The 23541-nt window shown below is 41.9% G+C and overlaps 2 protein-coding genes across 2 annotated transcripts in view; one reads left to right on the top strand and one right to left on the bottom strand.

Annotated features, from left to right (window-relative positions):
- The first annotated feature begins 1980 nt into the window (after nucleotides 1-1980).
- LOC146513111 (urotensin-2 receptor) lies at nucleotides 1981-17615 on the top strand. Its single transcript, XM_085170087.1, has 2 exons — nucleotides 1981-3658; nucleotides 17502-17615. Exon 1 carries the CDS (start codon nucleotides 2550-2552, stop codon nucleotides 3624-3626), a length of 1077 nt encoding a protein of 358 aa, XP_085026213.1. The 5' UTR covers nucleotides 1981-2549; the 3' UTR covers nucleotides 3627-3658; nucleotides 17502-17615.
- The window catches only part of ogfod3 (2-oxoglutarate and iron dependent oxygenase domain containing 3), a 36038-nt gene continuing 29034 nt past the window's right edge, over nucleotides 16538-23541 (bottom strand). The window contains exon 9 of the mRNA XM_085170088.1: nucleotides 16538-17688. Within this exon, the coding sequence (XP_085026214.1) occupies nucleotides 17552-17688 (137 nt within the window). The 3' untranslated portion in view covers nucleotides 16538-17551. The remainder of the gene's footprint in view (nucleotides 17689-23541) is intronic.

Raw genomic sequence — 23541 nt, 5'->3', positions numbered from 1 at the left:
GGTAATCCGATAACTCTTTTCAAGTAACGAGTAAAGTTAGGGATTACTATTGCAAAAAGTAATTAGATTACTGTTACTTTCTCATAAGCACGCTGCATTACTAAACTTTGATTTTGTTTGTGAGAGTGTCTCATGACAATGATGTATGAGCGTGCGACGTCCGTGGCAGTAACAGACGTGTGTAGATCAAAAATAGATAATATGGAGTGCGGGAGAGAGTACGACCATGCAGTGTTTAAAGCTTGTGTAACCCATATCAACTACTCCCTGTCACATGACCCACGTCAGCTGATTTGAGGTCACTCTCCTGATTGGCTCCTTCCACGTCGCGGCAACTCTGAAAACCGGCTGTGGAGGGATACTTTCGGGGTTCGACTCCTGCTGTGGCTGTAAGCTTATGGCGTTTAGAACGGCGTTGGAAAACAAGGCGTTTTCTCCCCTCAATTCATCTATATTTCACTTACACTTGGAAGTACTGACATTACTTTGAGTTGGATTCCATACACTCTACATGGGAAGAAAACTTCTTTCTACAGCGAAAAATTTAACTTCAAATTTGGCAAGCACCTAGCAATCCACCATGGGACTGTGAAACTCACAGAGAAACCCCGAATCCCCCCACTGACATGACTGCTGTAGCACCTGGCAAACCTCCACCGGCCCCACTCCTGCTAAACATGTGAAAATAGTTTTAAGAGCGACAGGACTTAGTGCCGCTGAATCTTTGATTTTATTTATTTTTTGTTGTGTTTTACTTCCAGCTATTTGAAAGAGTGTAAACACAAAAAAATATTTTATTTTATATGCTGGAATACACAGAAAATACGTTTAAATGTTAAACAAATTTCTTCAAGTCAAAGACTGTTGCATATAATTTAAGTTTCACTTGATGCAATGTGCATAAAGTTAAAACATTAAAATTCATAAAACAATTTTTAAAAAGAGACATTTGATTCAATTTTATATGAGGGATTATGCAGAAAAATTGAATTGGTCTTTATTACGTATTCAGGTTGTGTGTCATGTTTTTTAAAAAGTACTCTAAGTAATAAATTAACTAATTACTTTTGAAAACAGGTAATTAGTAAAGTAACAGGATTACTTTCTTGGAGAAGTAATTAGTAATTAGTAACCAGTGTTTGTCAAGTTTCTTGAAAATAGAAATTGGTTACTAATTACTGATTACTTCTAAAGTAATCCCATTACTTTACTCATTATTTGAAAAAAGTAATCAGATTACAGTAACGTGTTAAACGGTACTGCCCATCTCTGTTAGTAACTAATTACTATTTTCAAGTAACTTGACCAACACTGGTGGCTACCTTTTCACACGTTGCTAACATATGAGCATTCAGTGTTTGTCACTTTGTAAATTCTAGCAACAAAAAAACAACATAACAAGATGACAACAGCCCAAAATGCCAGAGACCACAAACCAATGCGTCCATGTTTGTTTCGCCTATTTCACCTTGTCAGATCTGCCCAAAATATAAGCTGCTTTGTTGTCCTTCTGGTCACTAATTGGGGCTGTGATGAACAGAATAAACCAAATAAATAAGACCTGAAAATAGCAGCTGGGATAATAAACTCATCAGGAAAGTGTTTAATTAGGACAGAGTTCATGAGAGCTGGTTTTCCACACATTTCTTTACAACAAGATTTCATCTTTTGCAGACAAAGACACCCCCCCCCCCCACACACACACACACACACACACACACACACACACACACACACAATACTGGCACATCATCTTTGTTCACAGCCTGTGGGAAAAAATAAAAATAACTTCCAACATAAGAGAGAAAAATAGATGACTGTGATTGTAGATAAGAGCAATAAAACCTATTTATTTAATCTTGAGATGATAATAAGTTTTATTTATTATAACAATTGGAGATGTATTTATTTTTTCCGTGACCTATAATAAACTATTTGCATAACTCTACACAAACACCGAGCTGCACAAAGGAAATGCTGGCACAAAACAAGCGCGTCAGGGGCTCCGACTGCGCCGCGGTCAGTGAAAGAGAAAGTTCGCTTTCTGCTCTCGTGAGTCTCAAGAAAATGGCACACTGAAATTAACTGCAGGGGATTTATTCTTTTTATTTCTTTTTTGGGGGGTGGGTGGTTGTTTCCTCTAGCAAGTATCTATGCGTGACATTACCTGTGTCCTAGCTTTTCATATGACATTTTAGCAGGCTCGGTCCTGCTTTTGGCATCAGGTGCGCGCTCAGTGCTGACTAAACTTTTAATAATACATTCCCGTCTCACATCGTTGCGCCGAGAAATCCACCCGCTCTTCAAGAAAGAAAAAAGAAGCCGACGCTTTCCTCTTCGTCCATCTGAGCATTGTTTACCGGTGAGACAGCTGACTGTCAGATGTATCTGGAAGTAACGTTGGTGACGTCAGGAGCAAAGAGCAGCAGGCGGAGAGCGGAGAGGGAGGAGGGAGGGGGGAGGGAGCGAGACACAACCTGTGCCAGTGCGCATCTTTTCCAAAACTTGTCCGGAGCTGTCAAAGAGCAGGGAACGGATCCGAACGCGCCATGAGTAACAAGTCTTTAAACCTGAACACCAGCCCGCCTCGGGCTGGCGGCACCGCCGACCACGAACTCGTCATCACTTCCACTTTCGGGACTCTCCTCTCCGTTGTGTACATCATCGGGGTCTCGGGGAACGTGTACACGCTGGTGGTGATGTGCCACTCGATCCGGTTCGCCACCTCCATGTACATCTCCATCATCAACCTGGCTCTCGCGGACCTGCTCTACCTTTCCACCATCCCTTTCGTGGTGTCCACCTACTTCCTGAAGGACTGGTACTTCGGAGACGTGGGCTGCCGCATCCTGCTCAGCTTGGACCTTCTCACCATGCACGCCAGCATCTTCACCCTGACCGTAATGTGCACGGAGCGCTATCTGGCCGTCACCAAGCCGCTGGACACGGTCAGGCGCTCTAAGAGTTACCGCAAAGCTCTGGCGTGGGGCGTGTGGCTGCTGTCGCTGGTGCTCACCGTGCCCATGATGGTAATGGTCGCTCAGACAACTAAAAGCACGCCGGACGGGGGTGTGAAGAGGATGTGCGCGCCCACATGGGCTCCACTGGCTTATAAAGTTTACGTAACGGTCCTGTTTGGCACCAGCATCATGGCCCCGGGGCTCATCATCGGGTACCTGTACGTCAAGTTAGCCCGCACTTATTTAGAGTCCCAGCGCAACTCTGTGATCAGCAAAGGCGGCAAAAGGTCACCGAAGCAGAAAGTGCTGATCATGATTTTCACCATCGTGCTGGTGTTCTGGGCGTGCTTCCTGCCTTTCTGGATCTGGCAGCTGCTGCCTCTGTACCACACCAAGCCGCTGAGCCTGGCCTCGCAGACGCACACGTGCATCAACTACCTGGTCGCGAGCCTCACATACAGCAACAGCTGCATCAACCCTTTCCTCTATACGCTGCTCACCAAGAACTACAGGGAGTACCTGAAGAACAGGCACAGGAGCTTCTACAAGTACACGTCGTCGTTTAAGAAGCGGCCGCCCAGCCTCTACTCGTGGGGCAAGTCGGCGTCCTCCAGCAATCAGTTCGAGTTCAACTCCGAGACGCTGGTCATGGGGTCACTGAAGTGAGGAGAAAACGTCTGGAGCCGGAGCAGCGACAGGTAGGCGGTGATGTCTCCGTTACGCACGGGCTGGAGTCAGAGCAGCTCCGCATAAAGCAGGAAGCAGCCAAAGTTTGTTTTCTGTCATTTTAAAGTTCTTTAGTCACACGTATGTTGTTTGTTATTTTATTCTGTCCATGATGGACAGCCCACGGAGCCACTCTCTCTCCCCCTCTGCTGCGCTCCTGCAGCTCAGCCTCAGTGGAAGAACTCTTCCTGCGGTGTTGTGTTGCAGTACAAGGCCGCGGCGGTAATTAGAGAAGCTGAAGCACCTCTTAAACGCAGAAGTGACTTTAAGAAGCACATTTGAATGTTTAATTTAAGGGTGTTTTAATCTGACATTACATTATTTGTATTCGAGCAGTTAAATAAAGGGGGCAGTCAGAATTTATGCTATTGCTGGATTAACCTCCTACTGACACGCCTACACTACAAACCAGGGACGTGCCCGAGTTTACAGGTCTGTGCGTTGGGATTATTTTAGGATCATTTGATTTGGTAATCTGAACCTCTGTAAACCACAAAATAAAACAGCCCCTACCAAGGACCCATTTTACAAACGGAATAAGTCAGCGGAGTTCTGATGCCTTAAAGTAACCTCATAGTCCCGAAATACATTCACATGTAGTCAAATTCCCACACAGTAAATTAAAAAAACAAAATAACAAATAACAACAAAAATAATCTGATTAGGGCATAGATTTTTTTGTCCCACCTTCTGCAAAGGTTATGTTTGACTGAGGAAAGCATGTAGTGCACCTGTAGGTAGATGGAATTCCAAAGCCCTCTTTCGCTCCATATTACTGATACATACACATGTCTCAATAATATGCACCACTGTAGCAGAATATTAACTTTTAGAAGGACCAGAGGTTTACAAGCTCTATAGTTTATGCTGAGCACATGTAAAGTTGGTTGTCATATTTCTTCAAGCTTTTATTGTTTGAAGTAACTGATCTAGATGTTACTGTGTTATTCCTTCATAGAGGTACTGGACTGCTTTAAGTATATACTCTCACCACTACTACATCTGACATCCAATATTATATTTGCATATACACAGAGAGAATGGAAAAACAGATTTTTGTTGTTGTTGTTTATTTCTTTTGTTTTTAGTTTATAGCATTGCATCTCACAAACTGGTCAAGGACTTAAACTCGTTGCTGCTCAGCTATGATGCTGCTCTGCTGCATGCGCTGCAGATAGTGAAAAAAGGATCATAAACAGCTGAGTTAAAGCCATCCTTAATTACCCTCCATTTAAGGATAATAAATGTTTCACATTTGCAGTTATCTGATCTTACAACCCGGCTGAAAAGCCGCAACATAAAAAAGGAGACGAATACCAGAGTATGGGTGAGAAGAGGTTTTATCTTAAAATGGAAAACCAGGTTGGCTAAAATGGCTGATGTCACCAAGGCAAAGACAAGTGAGCTCTCCAGGAAGCTTGCCTCAGGTATGCTTTTATCCACACCTGACTAGGTGTGGCCAATTAGCACCAGCTGAAAACATTGAGGAGATTAGGGGCTGCAGAGGGACGTAACACCTCCTCCCTCAAAAGGGTTCCTCTAGGACCCCTACATTTATTAAAAGCCCCTCTGAAGCCTTCATCCCTCAAAAATAAGCTTGAGCACTTTATTACCCGCTCTCCTTAGTACTAAATACTCACATTTCGTTAGTTGGCATCTTTAAGCATGGATGCCCCTACATGAGGATCTGAAGTTGCCACACTGAACACACACCAAAAAGTAACATGTGACCAACACAAAGGTGCACAGTCACAAACCCAAAATGATTACCTGATCTGCTACAACACAAAACCAAAAGTAGCAACAAATAATCACAACTAAGTGATCTGTTGTCTCCACCACACAAACAGTCACATACAAGTGGCCCTATACCACAACAAGGTCTAGGCGCTTTGGTCTAGGGGTAAAAAATAAATAAAAAACAAATTTATAGACATACAATATGTCAGGTCACTATGAGCTGATCTGATCCTTAGCAGGTCTTAAAACCAGGTAAATACAACCTCAGATGAAAAACGAAACATGAATTATTACACTGCATCATATTTTTTTAACCCAAAATGCAGAAACAGTGTGTGGAAAAACAAAGTACACCCTCACTGCTGTCATAGGAATAAAGAGGGTCAGTACTGCAGCAGGCAGGTGCTGCTAATTAAATACACTTGACTTACTGGTCATCAGCAAATGTGAGTGCCTCTATAAAAGCAGAATTTGGGGCAGTTTGGTGATCTGGAACATTGAGGTGTGTTAACACAATATCAAGCAGAAAACAAAACACACCAGCAACAATCTTAAAGAAGCAACTGTTGCCCATCTATCTGTGGAAAGTCGAAAACACTCAAGACAGCTGCAAATCTTCAGAGTGGTGGTCCCAGGAAATCCAAAGAACAAAGAGCTACATCTCCAACTCTAAAAGCCTCAGTTAGCATGTTAAATGTTAAAGTTAAAGACAGCACAATATTAAAAAAAAAAAGACTCAATAATTACGGCTTATGTGGAAGGATTGTCAGGATAAAGTCTCTTCTTTCTAAAAAGAACATTGCAGCACAGTCCAGGTTTACAAAGTTGTATCTGAACAAACAGCAAGACTTCTAGAACAACGTCCTTTGGACAGATGAGACCAGAGTGGTGACGTTTGACCATGATTTCCAGAACCATGTTTGATGAAAACCAAATACGGCATATCAGCACAAACATCTCACCAAGCATGTTGGTGGAGGGGTGATGAGCCTACATCTAAACAGGTGAATTGACCTCGATGCGTTGTGTGACAGCCATAATAAGAGCTGGTCAAATTCTCTGAAAACAAAGAAAGGTGCTTTAGTAGTTCCTTTCTTACCTCCTTTAGTAGAAGACACTGGAACATCCCTTATGAGAGGAAAGGAGATAACTTCTTCTTCAAAGTAAGACAGCATCCGACTGTCACTAAAACAACAGATCAACATAACTGATAAGCGACATGTTTCACATTGTAAAATGCTGCTTTTTTCCAGTTTTAACCCACAGGTGAACGAGGAGTATTGCACTACTCTACTAAAACCTGCTTGATTTGAATTTGTTCCCTTGTGTGAAGCACTTTGTAAAGCGGATTTTTAAAAAGTGTTCTACAAATGAATATAATTACCCACATTAAAACAATCAAGCTGAAGTGGACCTAATTTGTGTTAATTGTGTCCTCATTCTGAGTTGCTGTATTATCAGCTTTTAGAACTCATTAATTGATTTTACTTCAGAGATGCTAAAAACCTTAAAGGAAAAGTGAAAATAAGGGGATCATCTCTTTAGTGGGGAAAAAAAAACATCTGATTGGATAGCAGCACGAGTATCTGTTAAAACAGCTATTTAATTTGAGTGTTACTATCATTACTTGTACACAATTATGCAAGCCTACATGAAGAAACACTCTAAGAACACAAATGGAGTGTGTATCTAATGCTAGTTTAAACCATAGACTGTATAAAAAGATGGCCACAATGACATCACTCAATTGAGCTAAGCATTTTCATCATCCTTTTTGACTCTAAGGCTACGTCCACACGTACACGGGTATTTTTGAAAACGGAGATTTTCCGTTTTCGTTTTAAATCATAATCCCGTCCACACGTAAATGCAGAAATGAAGGAAAACGCTGCTAGGAACACGCCAAAGCAACAGGTGGGATATATTCCTAACCGTGCAGAAATGTCGGCCAATCAGAAGTCTAGAAGCCTCGGTGGGAAAAAGTAAACAAAGATGGGGCATAGAAGCAGAACCAAGTCGTATGTGTGGAGGGACAGTAACTGTGTGTGTAAATGTAAGCATTTAAACACTGAAGAGAGTACAATTAACAGTAACAGTATTGTAGAAATTCATTTCACCGAAACAATAGCGTGGCGCACAGTGTGACGTCAAAAAATGTGCACACCTTTGACGCTGCGTTTTCTCCGTTTTTCTCGTCCACACGTAAATGCACAAACGGAGTTTTTAAAAATATCCACCCTGGCCGGAGTTTTTAAAAATCTCACTTTTCAGTGACCAAAAACGCTGTTTACGTGTGGACGAAAGGCGCAAACGCATAGAAAAATCTGCGTTTTCAAAAATACCCAGGTACGTGTGGACATAGCCTAAGAGTGCTCTAATTTACTAACGCACTGCCCCAGCATAAACTGGGTTTTGGTGTAAATTTTAAAAGTACTGTTGGTATTTACAAAGAGTGACAATCATCCATAGAGCTAATCATGCCCTCACACGCTACTTTGTCCCGTTTTAGTAAATCTGGCCCAAAGTAGAACTGAAAATTAGAAGATTGTTGCATGATCATGTTGTAAGAGGACTTAAAACTACAGATAATATAAGCTAATAGGCAAAGAGTTTACTGAAGTCACTCATCAACACAGTTGGGGGTAGGTTTGAGTGATATATGAGTCTGGAGCTATTTGTCAATATATTAGTCTCAGAGAGTAACTTTAAAAAATTTTTAAAGAAAATTTAAAAGAACAGATGGAAGAAACACCCTTCAGTGATTATGTAATAAGTGTTGATGTTGTATAGTTTGTTCACCAGGGCCAGCACACCCGTTTAAAATGCCTCAAACATGATAATCAGTTAATGTGAGCAGAATTATTCAGAGTGTAAATAAGCAAGGTACAATTTGTTGTTCCAATAAAACCAGTTTATGTTTAAGATACATAGTCATATTTTCCTAGAAGGGAGTCATGAATAACTATACGTAACAAATGTTAGGAAGATGTGTTTGTTTTGTGTCTGAAAGAAACAAAATCTAAAACTAAATATCAACATCAAAAATCTTATATTTTCTGACTTCTTCTTATCCCAATCAGAAATGCACCTCCTGCTGGTCATTAGAAAGAATGCAGGTTCAGTGAATTTCAAATGCCAGGAACCTTGGTTCATCTTTTATATACAGTTTACTAATTTTAACTGCAGAGCCATCACATTATTAAGCAAACAAGTCTGAGCTGAACCCTCTGAGCACTATAATTATCTTTTCCTAAGTCCTTATAAATTCTCCCTTACGTCTTACTTTAAGACGTTCCCCATCACCATCAAGGAAAAGTGATTAGCAACAGAGATAATTTTCTGAATATTTAATTGGAATCCTGAATTTTGGCAGGAAATGAAAAAAGAAGAGAAAAGGAAACACACACATTGAATTTGCATGCATCCACCCGCAGAGACAAACACACTTCTGCTGCTGTGGTAAAACCTGAGCCAAAACTCCTACTCCTCAGCGTGCTCGCATCCAGACTTTGTGCGCTCTGTTTACTAGGCTGAACTGGGGCCCACTTACCTGAATGGACAGACAGGACTTCCTTTCATGCTGTAGTGTTTGTGAGGTAATAACACAGTTAATAGCATAGCACCTGCACCCATTAAAAATTACTGCAAACGTTTAGAGGTTGGAAGGCCTCGGTGGCAAGCATGCTAACAACAGATGCATAAAGTGCCTGTGTTTTATGAAGAGTTCACAGTCTTTAATTAAGGCAGCTCTTCACTCTAATCTGGCATGTTGTTTCCAGCTCATGCAGCCTTCAGCTGTAAAGCCACTGTCTTCTTAGATTCATAAGAAGCATGGAAAAAAAGACTGTTACAGACCAAGAGTGGTGGAAATATTACGCACGTCTAGGCAGTAAAAGTAAAATGTCATTAGTGACAGATTTTCTGTCATTCTAAAACATATCTGAATATCTAGAAGTGTGACATTTTGAAAATCATGTCCCAGGTGGGACTGGGCACTTTGGTACACTGACCTTTTTGTGTTTGCACGTCGAATTGTCCAAACTCATGCATAAATTCATTACAGCTACATCGTGCCACATCACAGTTATGGAAATCCACCACCCTTTCTTTCTTTTTCTTTCTCCACATATTGACTGACAAAACTTTGCGGAAGTTTGAAAATTCTGGATAAGACCAGGTCTGTGTGGGATTTAGCTGCTTAAATCTGCATACATTCGAGCTGAGAAGTTCAGCCTGGATTTGTAGATTTCTTCTAAGCGTTAGCTTGAGAGCCACTTTTGGGTTTCCTGCAATGTAATACGTTAATCCCAAAAGAGAAATTAGAACAATGGACGTTAAAGGTCTTGAAGAAATTTGTGCCATTTGATTCTGTTTAGTTTCAGCAGAGGTGCAAGCACACTTTTTTGGTGTGTAATCATTTTTTTTAATCTTTTTTTTTTTTTTTTTTTTGCCTGTCCCATTTGGTTCTTTAGCCGTCAGAATTGTTGTCTGAAGACCAACAAGGATACCCAATGGATTTATTTTGCCAAATGGATCATCATGGCATTGCTGTATTGGTCCATTTGATCAACCTTTGTTTTTATTATTTATTTTATTTTATTTTCAGTTGTTACAGACGGGACAGACATGAGTGAAGGATAGGAAAGGGAGAAAGAAAGAGGAAGGAAAAGAAAAACAGAAGGGGAGAGGGACAGTGAGAAAGGGGGAAAAAATATCTCCTGGATCACCTGTTGAGAGAAAAAGAATAGAAAACAAGCAAAAAAAAACCAAAGCAACATACTACACCATCGCATTAATCTAGCTAAGTGTAAACAGCAGTAAATACTAAATATTGAATGTTGTTGTGCAGCACGCAGGACAGACAGCGCACAATGTGCTTTGAAGTAGCAGCCAAGAAAGGTGTGATTTAAGTCTATGAACAGTGAACACCTGTGTGGATCGGCGCGCTTGTATTCAAATGGTTTCCCCATGTAATGGTCTGCTAGAGGATGTAGAGAGCCATAGCCCTGTCCCCCAGGGCATGAAGCAGGCATGGAGGAGATCCAGGCCCCAGACATCCAGAGGCCCCAGAGTCCAAGAGCCCAAGGAGGACCACCGGAGGGGCATCCGTGCCACCCTCATGGGAAGGGCTGAGGATCCCCAGACGAGGGGTCACCCAGTAGCCACCGAGCAGAAGCTAGGGGGGGCTGCACCGGCGTGCCCGCCGGCTCTGCCGGCAGCCAGCTGTGCCAGAGTGAACCGACCCGCAGGCCCAGAGGCCCGAGGGCCCCCCGCGCCCCGGAAGAGGCCTGACCGAGCAACAGGCGCCAGGCCCCGCCAAGTAGCCACCGGGAGTGAGCTGGTACATACCTGAGCGCCCAGCCCAAGACCAAGAACCACCAATGCACCGACCCCTGAGGGCATCAGTCACGGGCAGGGAGTGTGGTGAGGGGAGATAGGCCTCCACACTTGGAGGGCCTGGGAGTTCCCAGAGAGGTGGAGTCTAAGACCCGACATGACATATAGACACAGACAAACAGGCACACACAGACATGCATTCCCACCCTCATGCACACATATACAAACACTCAGCACTCACCCAACGTAGGAATAAACGTAAATGGACATGTACACACAATCACACTCCCCAAACATACTCTATACCCCGGGTCCAGGTACCCTCGCCCCCAGAGTGGGAAACAGCACCCAGACCCAAGAGATATTACCCTTCCCTCCGGGGTGGAGGCAAGCAGACCGTCCCAGGCTCCGCAGCAGCAGGGAGGCCAATCGGACAGCCAACATCTCCTCCCAGCCCCAGGGGTGTGTGAAGACCCCATACCTCCCTCCTCCTGCTCAATCGTAGTGTTGCTGCGTGTTGCTCTAAAGTGCATTTAAAACAAGGGAGAGCATGGTGCTGCTGCCAGCAGGTGTTAGCACGGCCCCTCCCGAGAACCCTCAATGTCTACATGGATTTAAAATTGAGAGGTGGGCACCGGCACCAGAGGTAGGTTTGAATACACAGACCGTCTACTGGACACCGTTAACGTGCCCACCCTCAAGGCCCTATATATATGTGTGTGTTATGAGAGTGTAAGTAATGTGGATGTCTAAGTTGTGAGATAAAATTGAGGCACAGGTGGCCAGAAGGGGACAGAGGGAGGGGGGAGGGGGGGAATGTCTCCCCTGCACCCTGGTGACACACCCGCACCCCAAGGCCCTACCTGTGTGGGTGGGTGTGGTGGAGCGGGAAGAGGGAGGTAGCTGGGGATGGGGAGGAAAAGAAGGGAGGGGAGGATGCCCCTCCCTAGGGCCAGCTCCCCCGCTGACCCCAGTAGGCACCCCCGTCCTCTGGTACCCACCAAGGCAAGGGAGCCCAGGCCCATCCAGACCGGGGCCTACGGCAGCAGCACCGCCAAGCCCCACAGGACCCGGGGCAGCCCACCCTACCCCACCGCAGAGGAAACTGTACCCACCCCAACATTCAATCATCTCCCAGACTACACAAGACAACAGACACCCAGGTTAAGTTTATTCTCCACCTCTCCTATGTCTCTCCCCCACCTGCAGAGTGGACTCCTGCAAGGATGGAACAACCTCCCTGCCAGTTGAAGGGCCCCCCAGTTAGGCCGATGCACAAGAGGCCCCCTGCGCCAGGGCTGAGCCCCCGTGCACCCACCCGCCTGCGACACACAGACGAGGACCGAAGCCCCCAAGGCCCGGCCAGAGCCCCAGCACGGAGGCGAAGCACCCCCGAACCCCAAACCCCCACGCCTGCCCCGGATCGGATCCACTCAGGGGCAGCCAGGCCACCAGGCCAGTAACCTACGTCCGCCAGCACAGACCCTCCTCCAGCCCGCAGCCACAAAGAGAACAACCTCTAAGAGCGACCAGAGCCACTAACCAGGTTATGAACACAACCCCGGGTTATTTTTTCATCTTACATCTTAGCAGACAAGCATCAGCAGTAAGGTATCCAAAATTCCTATAAATAAAGCCGTAATTCAGTGTCTAACCTCCATGTAAAGCTCAGCAGGTTTTTGAGCTTGTGGATGAAAGAAAAAAGGGAGAAAATCCCTCCTAAAGCACACAGTGCTAGATTCTTTCTTTACTGTAACGTGGTACAGATAATACTGCTGTCTGTGTCTGCAGAATATTACATTACATTAAACATTACATTAACTTCCAGCGGTTTACAGCTCTGTGTGAACTGTTTATATTGGCGGCTGTTTCCCTGCATTTCATTAAAGTGGAATTTAGACAGCTCACTAGAGTCTGCGTCCTGTTTAAGCCTTGCAGAGACTATCTAATGGCGCCAGTTGGCACAAGCCAATGATAACACCTGTAATAATCAGTCACATCTAGACTATTAATTACACAACCCATATCATGATAAAACACTGCTGAGGGCAATATGTTCTACAGAGAGTCTGTTCTTTGTTTAAATTACCTTAAATAGGCCTCAACTGATCCTGCATCAATGCCTACAGCTGGCAAAGCCTTAAAAATAATACTTGGCACAGTCTGCACCATACATTTATTTGCAGTCCAAATCAATTACACCCACTCCTGCAGAAATTTATCCTGACATGCATGATAATAGTTATTGGTAAGTAGAAGTATTTACTGTGTTATTGTGGGGCAAGGACAGACGGGTCATTTACAATCAACTATTGGCTCAATTCCATTCCCACACAGTATCAGCAACTAAAATAAATCACACTTAGAAGCAGTGTCCTTGATATTTAAAGAGATCAGAAGGCAGTGTTTGTTTTTCCAGTCTGTTCAAACCAACAAGAAAGAAATAAGGAAATGAAAAAACTGTGTGTGTCTGCTTTAATATAGGCTAGTACAGACCTTCCCAAAGTGTGGGGCCCGCCCCCTAGTTGGGGCGCAGAGCCATTGCGGGGGGGGGCATGGTATGAAAAGTGAAAAAAAACCCTCAAAAAAAACCCAAGGCTTGGACACTGCTAGCACGGGGCTCCCACACATACGCAAAGCGGGAGATGAAGCATCGCTGAATATGTTTCCAAACCAACTTCATTCTAAGCCAAAGACTAGAAAATATGGTGAAGCATATCTTCCCTTTGGTTTCACCTGCACAAGTGCCGAGGTTTTCCCTTCATCTGGAACACGTGCTGGGCTCTTCAAATCACGGACAAACAGTATCCCACATTCTTGATTTTTAGTTCAAACACTTGTTGTAATAAATAACTACTCCTGACATTTTGGAGATGTTAGCTCTTTATACAGTAAAGTTACAGCAGGATACAAATAATATCAGGCTGATCCTGCCACGATTTGTTCCCCCTGTCTAAATCACAGACAAACAGTATCTCACAGTTGTTTATGTTTTTTAACCCATTTTGCACAGAGAGGCATTTGTTGAAAAATGTATTGATAGCAATGTTGAATATTATTACACAGGAAAAAAACAACTACATGTAAAATAATCACACTGTGACTCCTCTGCCTTTGTAAATGGAGGGACAGTAACTACGTGTGCATATGTAAGCGTGTAAAACCTGCAGATAGCCAGATTAACAGTATTTTGTCTCTATCTGCCATTCTGCAATTCATCTCATGTAAACAATAACGTGGTGCACAGCGTGACGTGAAAAAAGGCACATACCTTTGACGTTGTGTGACGAACTCAGTATTCCTCGTCCACACTTAAATGCAAAAAAGGAGTTTTAAAAAATTGCCGTTTTCGGTGATCTGAAACGCCGTTTAAGTGTGAACGAAACAGTTGTGTTTTCAAAAATACCCGTGTAGGTGCGGACGCAGCGTAAAAGAGTTAGTAGTTTATTTTCTTACTACCTGTAATTTATTGCAGATTACTCGTATTTGCTTAATTGTTTACTAAATGTTTGAGGTGTGAAATAAACCGCAATGGAGCAAAATATGGGCAAAATATGGGTGTGCGTGGTTGGAGGATGTGTTTGTGCGTGTGTGTGTGCGCGTGTGCACGCGGCAGAAAGGGGGGGGGGCGAACATTTTTCTTGTAAAACAAAGGGTGCCCCGGCAAAAAAAGTTTGGGAACCACTGGGCTAGTACAACCTTAACGTAATCAGCTAGCAAGTGATCACAGTATGTCACTTTAGAGGGAAAAAAGCTGACATCAATTCAGTTCAGTTTTATTCATAATCAATCATGAATAATCAATTCATAATTGTCTGATCAAATTTACATTCCAACCACAGCAAAGCCTCCCAACCTGCAGTACAAGAACAACGCAATTTCTTATCTGTTTTTTTGTTTTGTTTTTAAATAAAGCTTTGGCATCTTTCAGCATCATTAGCCAGAAAAGTACGAGTTGGAAGATTCTTTTGCAAAACTTTGTCTTAGAAGTTTGTAAAGGGTGCTGAATTAGTTTGCTAGCTAAAGCTGATTACACGGAAGCAGCTACAATATATATATTTGACCATTTCATTTAATGGTCAAATATATATATATATTTGAATATATATATTCTGTTAAAAATATTTATTAACAGTTCCATGTGGAAATGTCACCACAACAGTAATAGATGAAGAGTACAGTGACTGGAACCATTATTTATAAGGTTAGAGGTGATTAATGGCTTCTTTATTAGTATATTCATACGTGGACATCTTTATCAGATCAGTTATAAACTAGGTGCTGCCATTTACAGCTGTGTGATCTTGTCACATCAGAGCATAAATATATATAAATATGCAATGTATATATATGTGCTATTGCACAGTGACCCAACACCATGCTCATTTCAAATAAACTCCCACACAGCCCTGCGCAGCATAGAAAGACTTACCTCTGTTCTTTATATCACCAGGGAATGTGCTAACAGCCGTGCAGCAAGGTGAGAAAAGTGTGAGAAAAAATGTTTCAGTCACAGCTTTTGAATATGTGAGCTCACTAATGATACATTATAAATGTATACTTACATTTTTGAGAACCAGTGTGCAACTGGCATGTCTTTCTGTAGCACGAAAGTTGCAATTCTTAGCAACAAACTAACAGGGAAGCATCACCTCACTTCAGTTTTTCATGACCTTTACGAGCATTCTTCATTTACCCTTCATCTATTCATTTATTCTGCTTTATCGTGCAGGTATTTTTAATTTAAAATAAAAATCTGTGATAGTCCAATGTGCAACGTACACACCAACAACACCCAGACAAAATTAGTTTGGGGTTTTTCAGAATTTATCTACACAGCTTGATATTTTCAGTAGGAGTTGGAACAGAAACAAAAAGAGCTAAAAAAGAGCAAATATTGGACATGCATCAGACTGTTGCACACAAAGAGAAGTGCACAGAAGCAGCAGTTTACTAGCATATTTATGTTAATGAGTCAACTATATACAAGTGAACCTAGTGCCAAAAAATGAATGGATCTGTTAGTGCAGGCAATTTATAAAACTTTTACTTTCAAATGCCAAAAAGTGCAGAATTGCACAGCTGATTTTAAATATACGCTAAAAGATTGTCCTAGTGTGTTGACATTAACAGAAGTAAACATCTGTTTGCATTTACTAAGTGTAAAAAACCTGCTGTTATTTTAAATGACATGAAGAGCCGTTTTTTTTGTTTTGCTTTTTTTTTAATGGAAAAATGGCACCACGTAATAATATTTTGACTTTCTCTTTCTTTCTTTCTTTGATGACTGGCTGACATTTTGTTTCTGATTCTACCTTTAAAAGAAAAAAAAAGAAAAAGCCCCACACACCACTGTTAAATGTTGACAAAGAGAGTAGCATTAACATTTAAAATCACATCAGAGCATAAAAACTGAAATGGGTGTTGCCATATAAAATAAACACAAAATTATGGATCCTAAAATCAAAAAACTCCAGAATTGATAAAGAAAAAATGAGAATGGAAACGGTGGGTGGTTCGGTGCAGCTGTGTGAAAAATAAGAAAGGCGAGGATGATGATTTCCCAACCACATGATAGTCTCAGATCAATCGAGAGATTCCTCAAGTGGCTGGCTCACAAAGGAAGGGCGGATAAGACTCTAGTAGCAATCAGCAGGAGCAGAGACGGGTATAACACTGGTTAATTGAATTTAAAAAGTAGTAATACATAAAGGTTTAATATTCCAGGCTTTTAAAATAGAAAAGTACAGATGTATGACTAACAAAACCAGGCAAACTTTTGATGTCATTTTATTTCAAAACATCCTCAAGACTGCACAGAAGCATAAGGCAAGAAAAACCAAACGAACAGGACAGAGAGACGGTTCTTCTTAGAAGAAAATACCTCAACGGGTCATAGGACGGGGTATGAGTGGTACTTGGTGATGAAACGTTGATTATTCAGTTAGCAGTTCATAAGTTTCAGATCTCTTCTTCAGGGAATCAGCAGCTCTCTTAAAATAATAAACATCCATCCCATCCATCATTCGCTTCCGCTTATCCTTTTCAGGGTCGCGGGGGGCGCTGGAGCCTATCCCAGCTGTCATAGGGCGAGAGGCGGGGTACACCCTGGACAGGTCGCCAGTCTGTTGCAGGGCCAACACACAGAGACAGACAACCATTCGCACTCACATTCACACCTAGTGGCAATTTGGATTTTCCAATTAACCTATCCCCACAAGCTGCATGTCTTTGGACGGTGGGAGGAAGCCGGAGTACCCGGAGAGAACCCATGCAAACACGGGGAGAACATGCAAACTCCGCACAGAAAGACCCCGGCCTGATGTTGGAATTGAACTCAGGACCTTCTTGCTGTGCGGCAACAGTGCTAACCACCGTGCTGCCTAAAAAAATAATAAACAGAAAGGCAGAAAACAATCTTGCTTTGGCAGAAAGCCTGCAGGGGAACTGAAAAACCCTTAAAACCAGCGATTAAGATGGTGCAGGAAAAAAAGACATTTCTGTAGAAAACAGGATAAAAACACAAGAGTGTGTAACAAACAGGAAAGCACAGAGGGAGACCACATGTGGCTCTTTTTTCCCTGTTGCACCATCAGCAAGTCAATACTTGAAAAATAAACGGAGAAAATTGAAGATATTGACCGAGCAGCTACAAAATACCAATGTAAAAATCCATGTAAAAGCTCTTTTTCCTTCCCCTTGTTCTTAATTCCTGCCTATTCTGCCTCTTTGTTGCAGGGCCTATCGGAACCAGTGGGCAGTGCCGTCATCCATCATCCGTGGTTGCCTCATGGCAGGGCAGGGTCAGAGATGGCGTGTGCAGGGTCGCAGGTGAAGGACACAGTGATGGCGTAGCGTGTCCCCCACATTACCTTCTCCACGCGGTGGAGGTTCTCAGAGCCAGAAGAGAAGAAAGAAACTCTCCCTAAGGGTGGGGACAAAAGGAACAAGAGGAACTCTTTAGGAGAGAGGAAATGTAAAAGCTGTTCAATATTTACCGATTCAGATCCAACACACACACAGCTGGTGTTACCATGTGTTGAACAAGGCTTTTAAAGTCAGAGAAAACCTCTATTAATCTCAAGGTCGCTTGTTACATCAGAGGTATTGGCAAGGCAGAGATATGGCACTTGACGAATGGAAATCTTGAAGCGAAATCTATTGGAGAATGCTGTAAACCCAACTATAGACGCTGTCAACCATTACAAGATGCGATCACAAAGTTCTGGGATTACACTTCTACAAATCAAAAACAGCATTAGATTTAAATTTAGACGATCTGTCCTTCAAGGGCATCTTCTCGTATATCTCTGGACTAATTTAAGCGCCTCTGTGCGCACGCTGGATCCTCCGCTGTGTCAAAATAACAATCAACTTGAATTAAATCATAGGTGTCAAACTCTGGCCCGCAGGCCAAATTTGGCCCGCAGCCTAATTATATTTGGCCCACGAAGCCATACCAAATTACTATTAGAGCTGGCCTACTGGTATTATACAGCTAATATATATATTGTTTAGTATTAAGCTTTGTTTGTTCCATATTCAGTTTTTCAGCAAAACGTGTTTTGAGTCCATAAGAAAGGATTCATTCTTATATCTGGAGGAATAAATGTATTTCAATAAATATTAATGTTAGCCCGCGACTTTGTTCCAGTTTTGAATTTTGGCCCACTGTGTATTTGAGTTTGACACCCTTGAATTAAATTGTATGAAAGTGGGGGAAGCTGCAGGAAGATAAATCTGGCAGTGAGGCAGGTGGTGAGAAACGATTATGCTGTCGTGGCCACAAACCTGTAGCATTTTTCATGAGCCGTGGGGGCTCACAGACACACGGCAGTGCAGCTCAATATTCTCTCACAGATACTTCATAGCTTTAAATGAGAACTCTGTGCTGACAGCTCAAGCCCCGCCCACAACCCCCCAGCAGGTATGCTCCTGTTTACAAAACTTAGGTGCTGTGCTGGAAACTGGACATTTCAACAAGAGAAAGAGAGGGGAAAAGAACATGTAGTCCCTGTATCATAATTCAATACAACAATGATCCTCTTCAAGAAAGTGTTTTCAGTTTGACACAAGCTGAGGTTTGCTTTCTGTGCACACTTGAGTCCCTGAACTTGGATCATGGTGAAATCACAGAACGCACAATGTCGTTTCCAGGGATTTATATCAGCAGCACTGGAAGCTGTTCAAAGGCGTATGAGAAGATGACTTTAAAGTCTAATATTAACAAAAAATGTTAAATTTTGTAATTATGATCACATCTCAACAGTCAACCTAGGAAACATATAAACGAGTTGACTGGTTTAAACTGTCATAGTAAAGATGATGATGGTACGTCTGCTTGTTTTTAATGGCTGATCATTCACATGATTAGCATATTAACATTCATTACAGAGCAATGCCAGGGTAAGAGAAGTGATTGTATCAGAAATCTGGGTAGAGGTGTAGATGAAACCTGGAGCATGTGTACTAGAAATAAACGTGTGGGGAAAAAAGATTTTTAAAACCTCTTTCTGGTGAAAAGTCAGCAAACTTTTTAAATGATTCTTATGAGATTTAACTGGCTGCAAACATTCAGTTTTTATGAATTACTGATCATGTATATAAAGTTATGGCCTCCCTAACCTTCCTTCAGATACGTATCTGGTCTTAACCCAAAATAAATGCCTAAAGGGAGTATCAAGTGGCAAGACGTCAAGAAAGGACGCAGCTAGCGAAGCTTGGTATACACACCAGAGGCAGCATAAGCAGTTAGTCTGGTTAAACACTTCTCATTAGTTTAAAAAGTTGTTGTCAAACTGTGGGGGTGGGGACAGAAAAACGTCAGTTGGGTCTTGGGTGACCAGGCTAAAAACCCGGAGTCAAACTGTATTGAATTAATATGATAAAAAATTAAATTGCTGATACTTTTGTGCATACTGAAATTTTCTTTTATATTGCTGATTTATAAAAAATGATTAAAATATGAAGCATGTGAACTATTATTGACTTCTAAAGTGGGACATAGTGGAAGTAGTTTGCAAACGATTGGTTTAACCTGTTCACTGAGAACACAGTCGTCCTTGGCAGAGGCCGACCAGAGATTTTTAACACTGATATTTGGTGATTTTAAAATCTGGCATTCTGAAATAAAGGCTGATCGTTTTAATAAATTCCGATATTGATATTTCAGCAAAATGTTAATATCAGCCAATAATATCAACTCGCTGGTAAAATGGTAAGGGTCTCGAGACAACTCTAACACCATACCAACACCATAGAAGCAGAGGTTTAATTGACTTAATGATAGCTTACTAAACGGCTATGCTGTTCATAGAGAAACTGCTATAACATCCAATTTGAAAGCGTTGGTATGCACTTTTTAAAAATTATTGTTATTATTTTAACCTTTCGACAGATTATACCTTGCTTCCAGGTTTAGACTAATATAGTTTATAAGCCTTAAAACGGTTCAAACACTCCCCCTAAAACTCTCACTACAATCACAAAAGCTGGATGTTTATTTCGAGCCAAACTAGTTATTATGCAAAGCAAGGTAAACCATGTGCTCCCTCTGTCTGGTTGTAATATTTTCCTTTCATTTGCAAAAAGAAAGTAAATAAGGTGAAGCTATTATTTAAAAAAAAAAAGTATTTGCAATGATGGTGGAGTCAAAAACCATTGATAAGGGAAGCAAACACAAAGACAAGCAGTTGGAAGCAATTTACTTATTCTAGGGTTTCACTTTATTGGACTGAAATGCATTTCCTTTGACTGAAACGTTTTTTTTTTCATAAATAAACAAACAGTCTGAGTCTGGTGAGGTTTCCTCGGGATAGATTTTCTTCACTTATCAGAAGCTCTGCGTCACCAGGTCATCTCGTGAACTACTACCAGTTACTAACCGGTGTTGTTTTACCTGTGCTCTGTGTTAGATAAGACATTTCCATTCAGTTTGGAAAGTTTAAGCAGCAAGCCCACAGTTGTAGATTTTTATTCAGAATTCTTTCAGACTCTTGGTTTGCTAATAAACTTACAGTGTCTCAAACCTTTTGAAGAGAATATCTCATTATCTTATGCCATAAATAAACAGCTGGAATCACTGAGCCCCCATTCTGTTGCTATAATTTCCCTTACAGGTGCTTTATACATTTGTGTGTCTTTGTGTGTCTGTGTAAGAGAGTTTGAATCTCCCTGGATAGCATTAGCTGACGACATCAGAGGTGCTCGCTGTATAACAACAGAATTTATGCTGCAAACTCTGAGAATAAGGGAAAAAGGAGAAGGAATTAAACAAAAAAGCGCAAGCGTGAACACAATAAAGACTCTAGTGTAGATAGGATAATAATAGTAATTCAAAATGCAGTTTTGAAATGTGATAATTAGGGGAAAAAAGCATTTTGAGAAAAAAATAATTACCCCCTACACCTAATAACTGGTAGTGCCATCCTTGGCAGCATGAACTGAAATTGAGCACTTAAGATATCTGGGAATGAGTTTTTCACCTCACTGTGGAAGAGGTGAAAAACTCAAGCCCACTCTTCTTTGTTTGAATTCAGCCACCCTGGAGGTGGTTGTTTGAGCATGTACGGCTTGATGAAGGTCATGTCGAAGAATCTCAATCAGATTGGAGACCGGACTGTGACTGGGCCACTTCAAAACCAACAGTTTGTCACTTAGAGCCGTTCAGAGATGGCCTTGCTGCTGTGTCTCAGATCATTGTCCCGCTGCATAACCCAATTTTGCTTCAGATGAAGGGTACAAGCTGATAGCTGGACATTATCTTTTAGGGTTTTCTGGTAGAAGTCAGGTTCAGTCAGTTACAGCAAGTCATCCAGGTCCTGAAGAAGCAAAGCAGCCACATAACTTCCACCACCATGTTTGACTGTTGCTATGATCTTTTTAGTTAGTTTTACACCAGATGGAACGGGACTCAAACCTTCCAATGATGTTTTGTGGCAAATGTGCGACTTTGTTTTCCGTTTGGTCAACAGTGGGTTTCTCCTTGGATCTCTCACATGGAGGCCATTTTCGCCCAGCCTCTTTCTTACTGTTGAATCACGAACTTTGACAAGTTAGCCGTGGAGTTCTTCAGATGTCGTTGTGTGAATAATGGCTCTTTGTGGTTCAGTGGAGTCCCAAAGCCTTAGAAATGGTTTTGTAACTCTTTCCACAGTGATACATATTACTGACTTTGTTTCTTTTTGTTTTCTTTTTCTTTTAGCCTGCTTCACTTCATGCTTTTTTCTACAATAAAATTATCATTTAAAAACTAAATTTTGTATTTACTCTAGGGCAGGAGTGGGCAACTCCAGGCCTCAAAGGCCGGTGTCCTGCAGGTTTTAGATATCACTCTTGGTCAACACACATGAATCAAATGATTAGTTCATTACCAGGCCTCTGCAGAACTTCAAGACATGTTGAGGAGGTAATTTAGCCATTTAAATCAGCTGTATTGGATCAAGGACACATCTAAAACCTGCAGGGACACCGGTCCTTAAGGCCTGGAGTTGCCCACTCCTGCTCTAGCCTATAAAATACTGATGACCAACGAGTAATGCATTTTTTAAAATTATGTAACATCAAACATCCACTTCTATAATTACCTAATAACTACCTTACAATATCAGCCACATCATCTTGTCTGCTAGAGTCTAAATAGTACTTTCTTCATTAAAAGCACAAATAGAAAGGTCTTCATAATAAATGCAACATGTTTATTAACAGAAAAAAGGCAAAACTGCTACTTCTTAAAAACAGAAAAACTATATGTTGTAATTATTGCTTTACCTGCAGTCTTTCCCAATAGTATTTTAGCACTTTGTGGTGTCATGAAAAGGAGTAAAGCATCAGTACATTTCTGTTATTTAAGGATTTGGGTTTCCACAATAGAAATTTTCCCATGAAACAGAAAACTTTAGAGAAACAATTCCACTACCTGAGCTTATTCTTGAAGCACCTGGGTCAACAATCAGTTCTATGGAGGAAATTTATCCTCCAAAGCTAACGCTTAAGTGATAGTACTTCCTAAAGATTGAGAGTATTCTGGGTTTAGCTTGAATATGCTACCATTTACAGGATACGCAGCACTGCTAAACCTCTGACGTGACACTTAACATTGTCGTCATTAAATGTATAGGGGAAGTTTTGCCTCATGCTACTCATGTGTCATGCCATTAACCCATGAATATTTGCCCATAATCACCAACGGGATGAGCAAGAGTACAGGTCTAACAGTAAAGCTGAACCATAGAGCTTCAACTGCCATCAAATGGCTTTAATAAGCTTGTCCTCTATTTCCGATTGTGATTGTCAGAAGCATCAGGAGAGAAGCTGATAGATTTTTGTGACACAGCATGACAGGAGCTAAATGTTTTAACTTGCGTATCTACAGATTTGCCTCTCTTTAAATACCCTGTTGTAAAATTTATTTTGATCTCAGCTTCCTTTATTATTTCCTTTGTTAGTTTATCACTGGTTCTTGAATATAATATCCATCCATCCATCCATCCATTTTCTTCCACTTATCCGGGGCTGGGTCGCGGGGGCAGCAGCCCAAGCAGAGAAGCCCAGACCTCCCTCTCCCCAGCCACCTCCTCCAGCTTAGCCGGGTGAACACCAAGGCATTCCCAGGCCAGCCAAGAGATTTAATCTCTCCAGCGTGTCCTGGGTCTGCCCCGGGGCCTCCTCCCTGTCGGACATGCCCGGAAAACCTCGCCCAGGAGGCATCCCTGTCAGATGCACCTATAATAATAATAATAATGGATTGGATTTATATAGCGCTTTTCAAGGCACCCAA

Source organism: Neolamprologus multifasciatus, chromosome 8 (assembly GCF_963576455.1).
Source record: "Neolamprologus multifasciatus chromosome 8, fNeoMul1.2, whole genome shotgun sequence".
Taxonomy (NCBI): Eukaryota; Metazoa; Chordata; class Actinopteri; order Cichliformes; family Cichlidae; genus Neolamprologus; species Neolamprologus multifasciatus.
Note: the sequence above shows the minus strand (reverse complement) of the source record. Positions and strands in the feature narration are given on the sequence as shown.

What these genes read in the sequence shown, in the direction of transcription:
- LOC146513111 (XM_085170087.1), top strand. Translation starts at nt 2,550, where the DNA reads ATGAGTAACAAGTCTTTAAACCTGAACACCAGCCCGCCTCGGGCTGGC.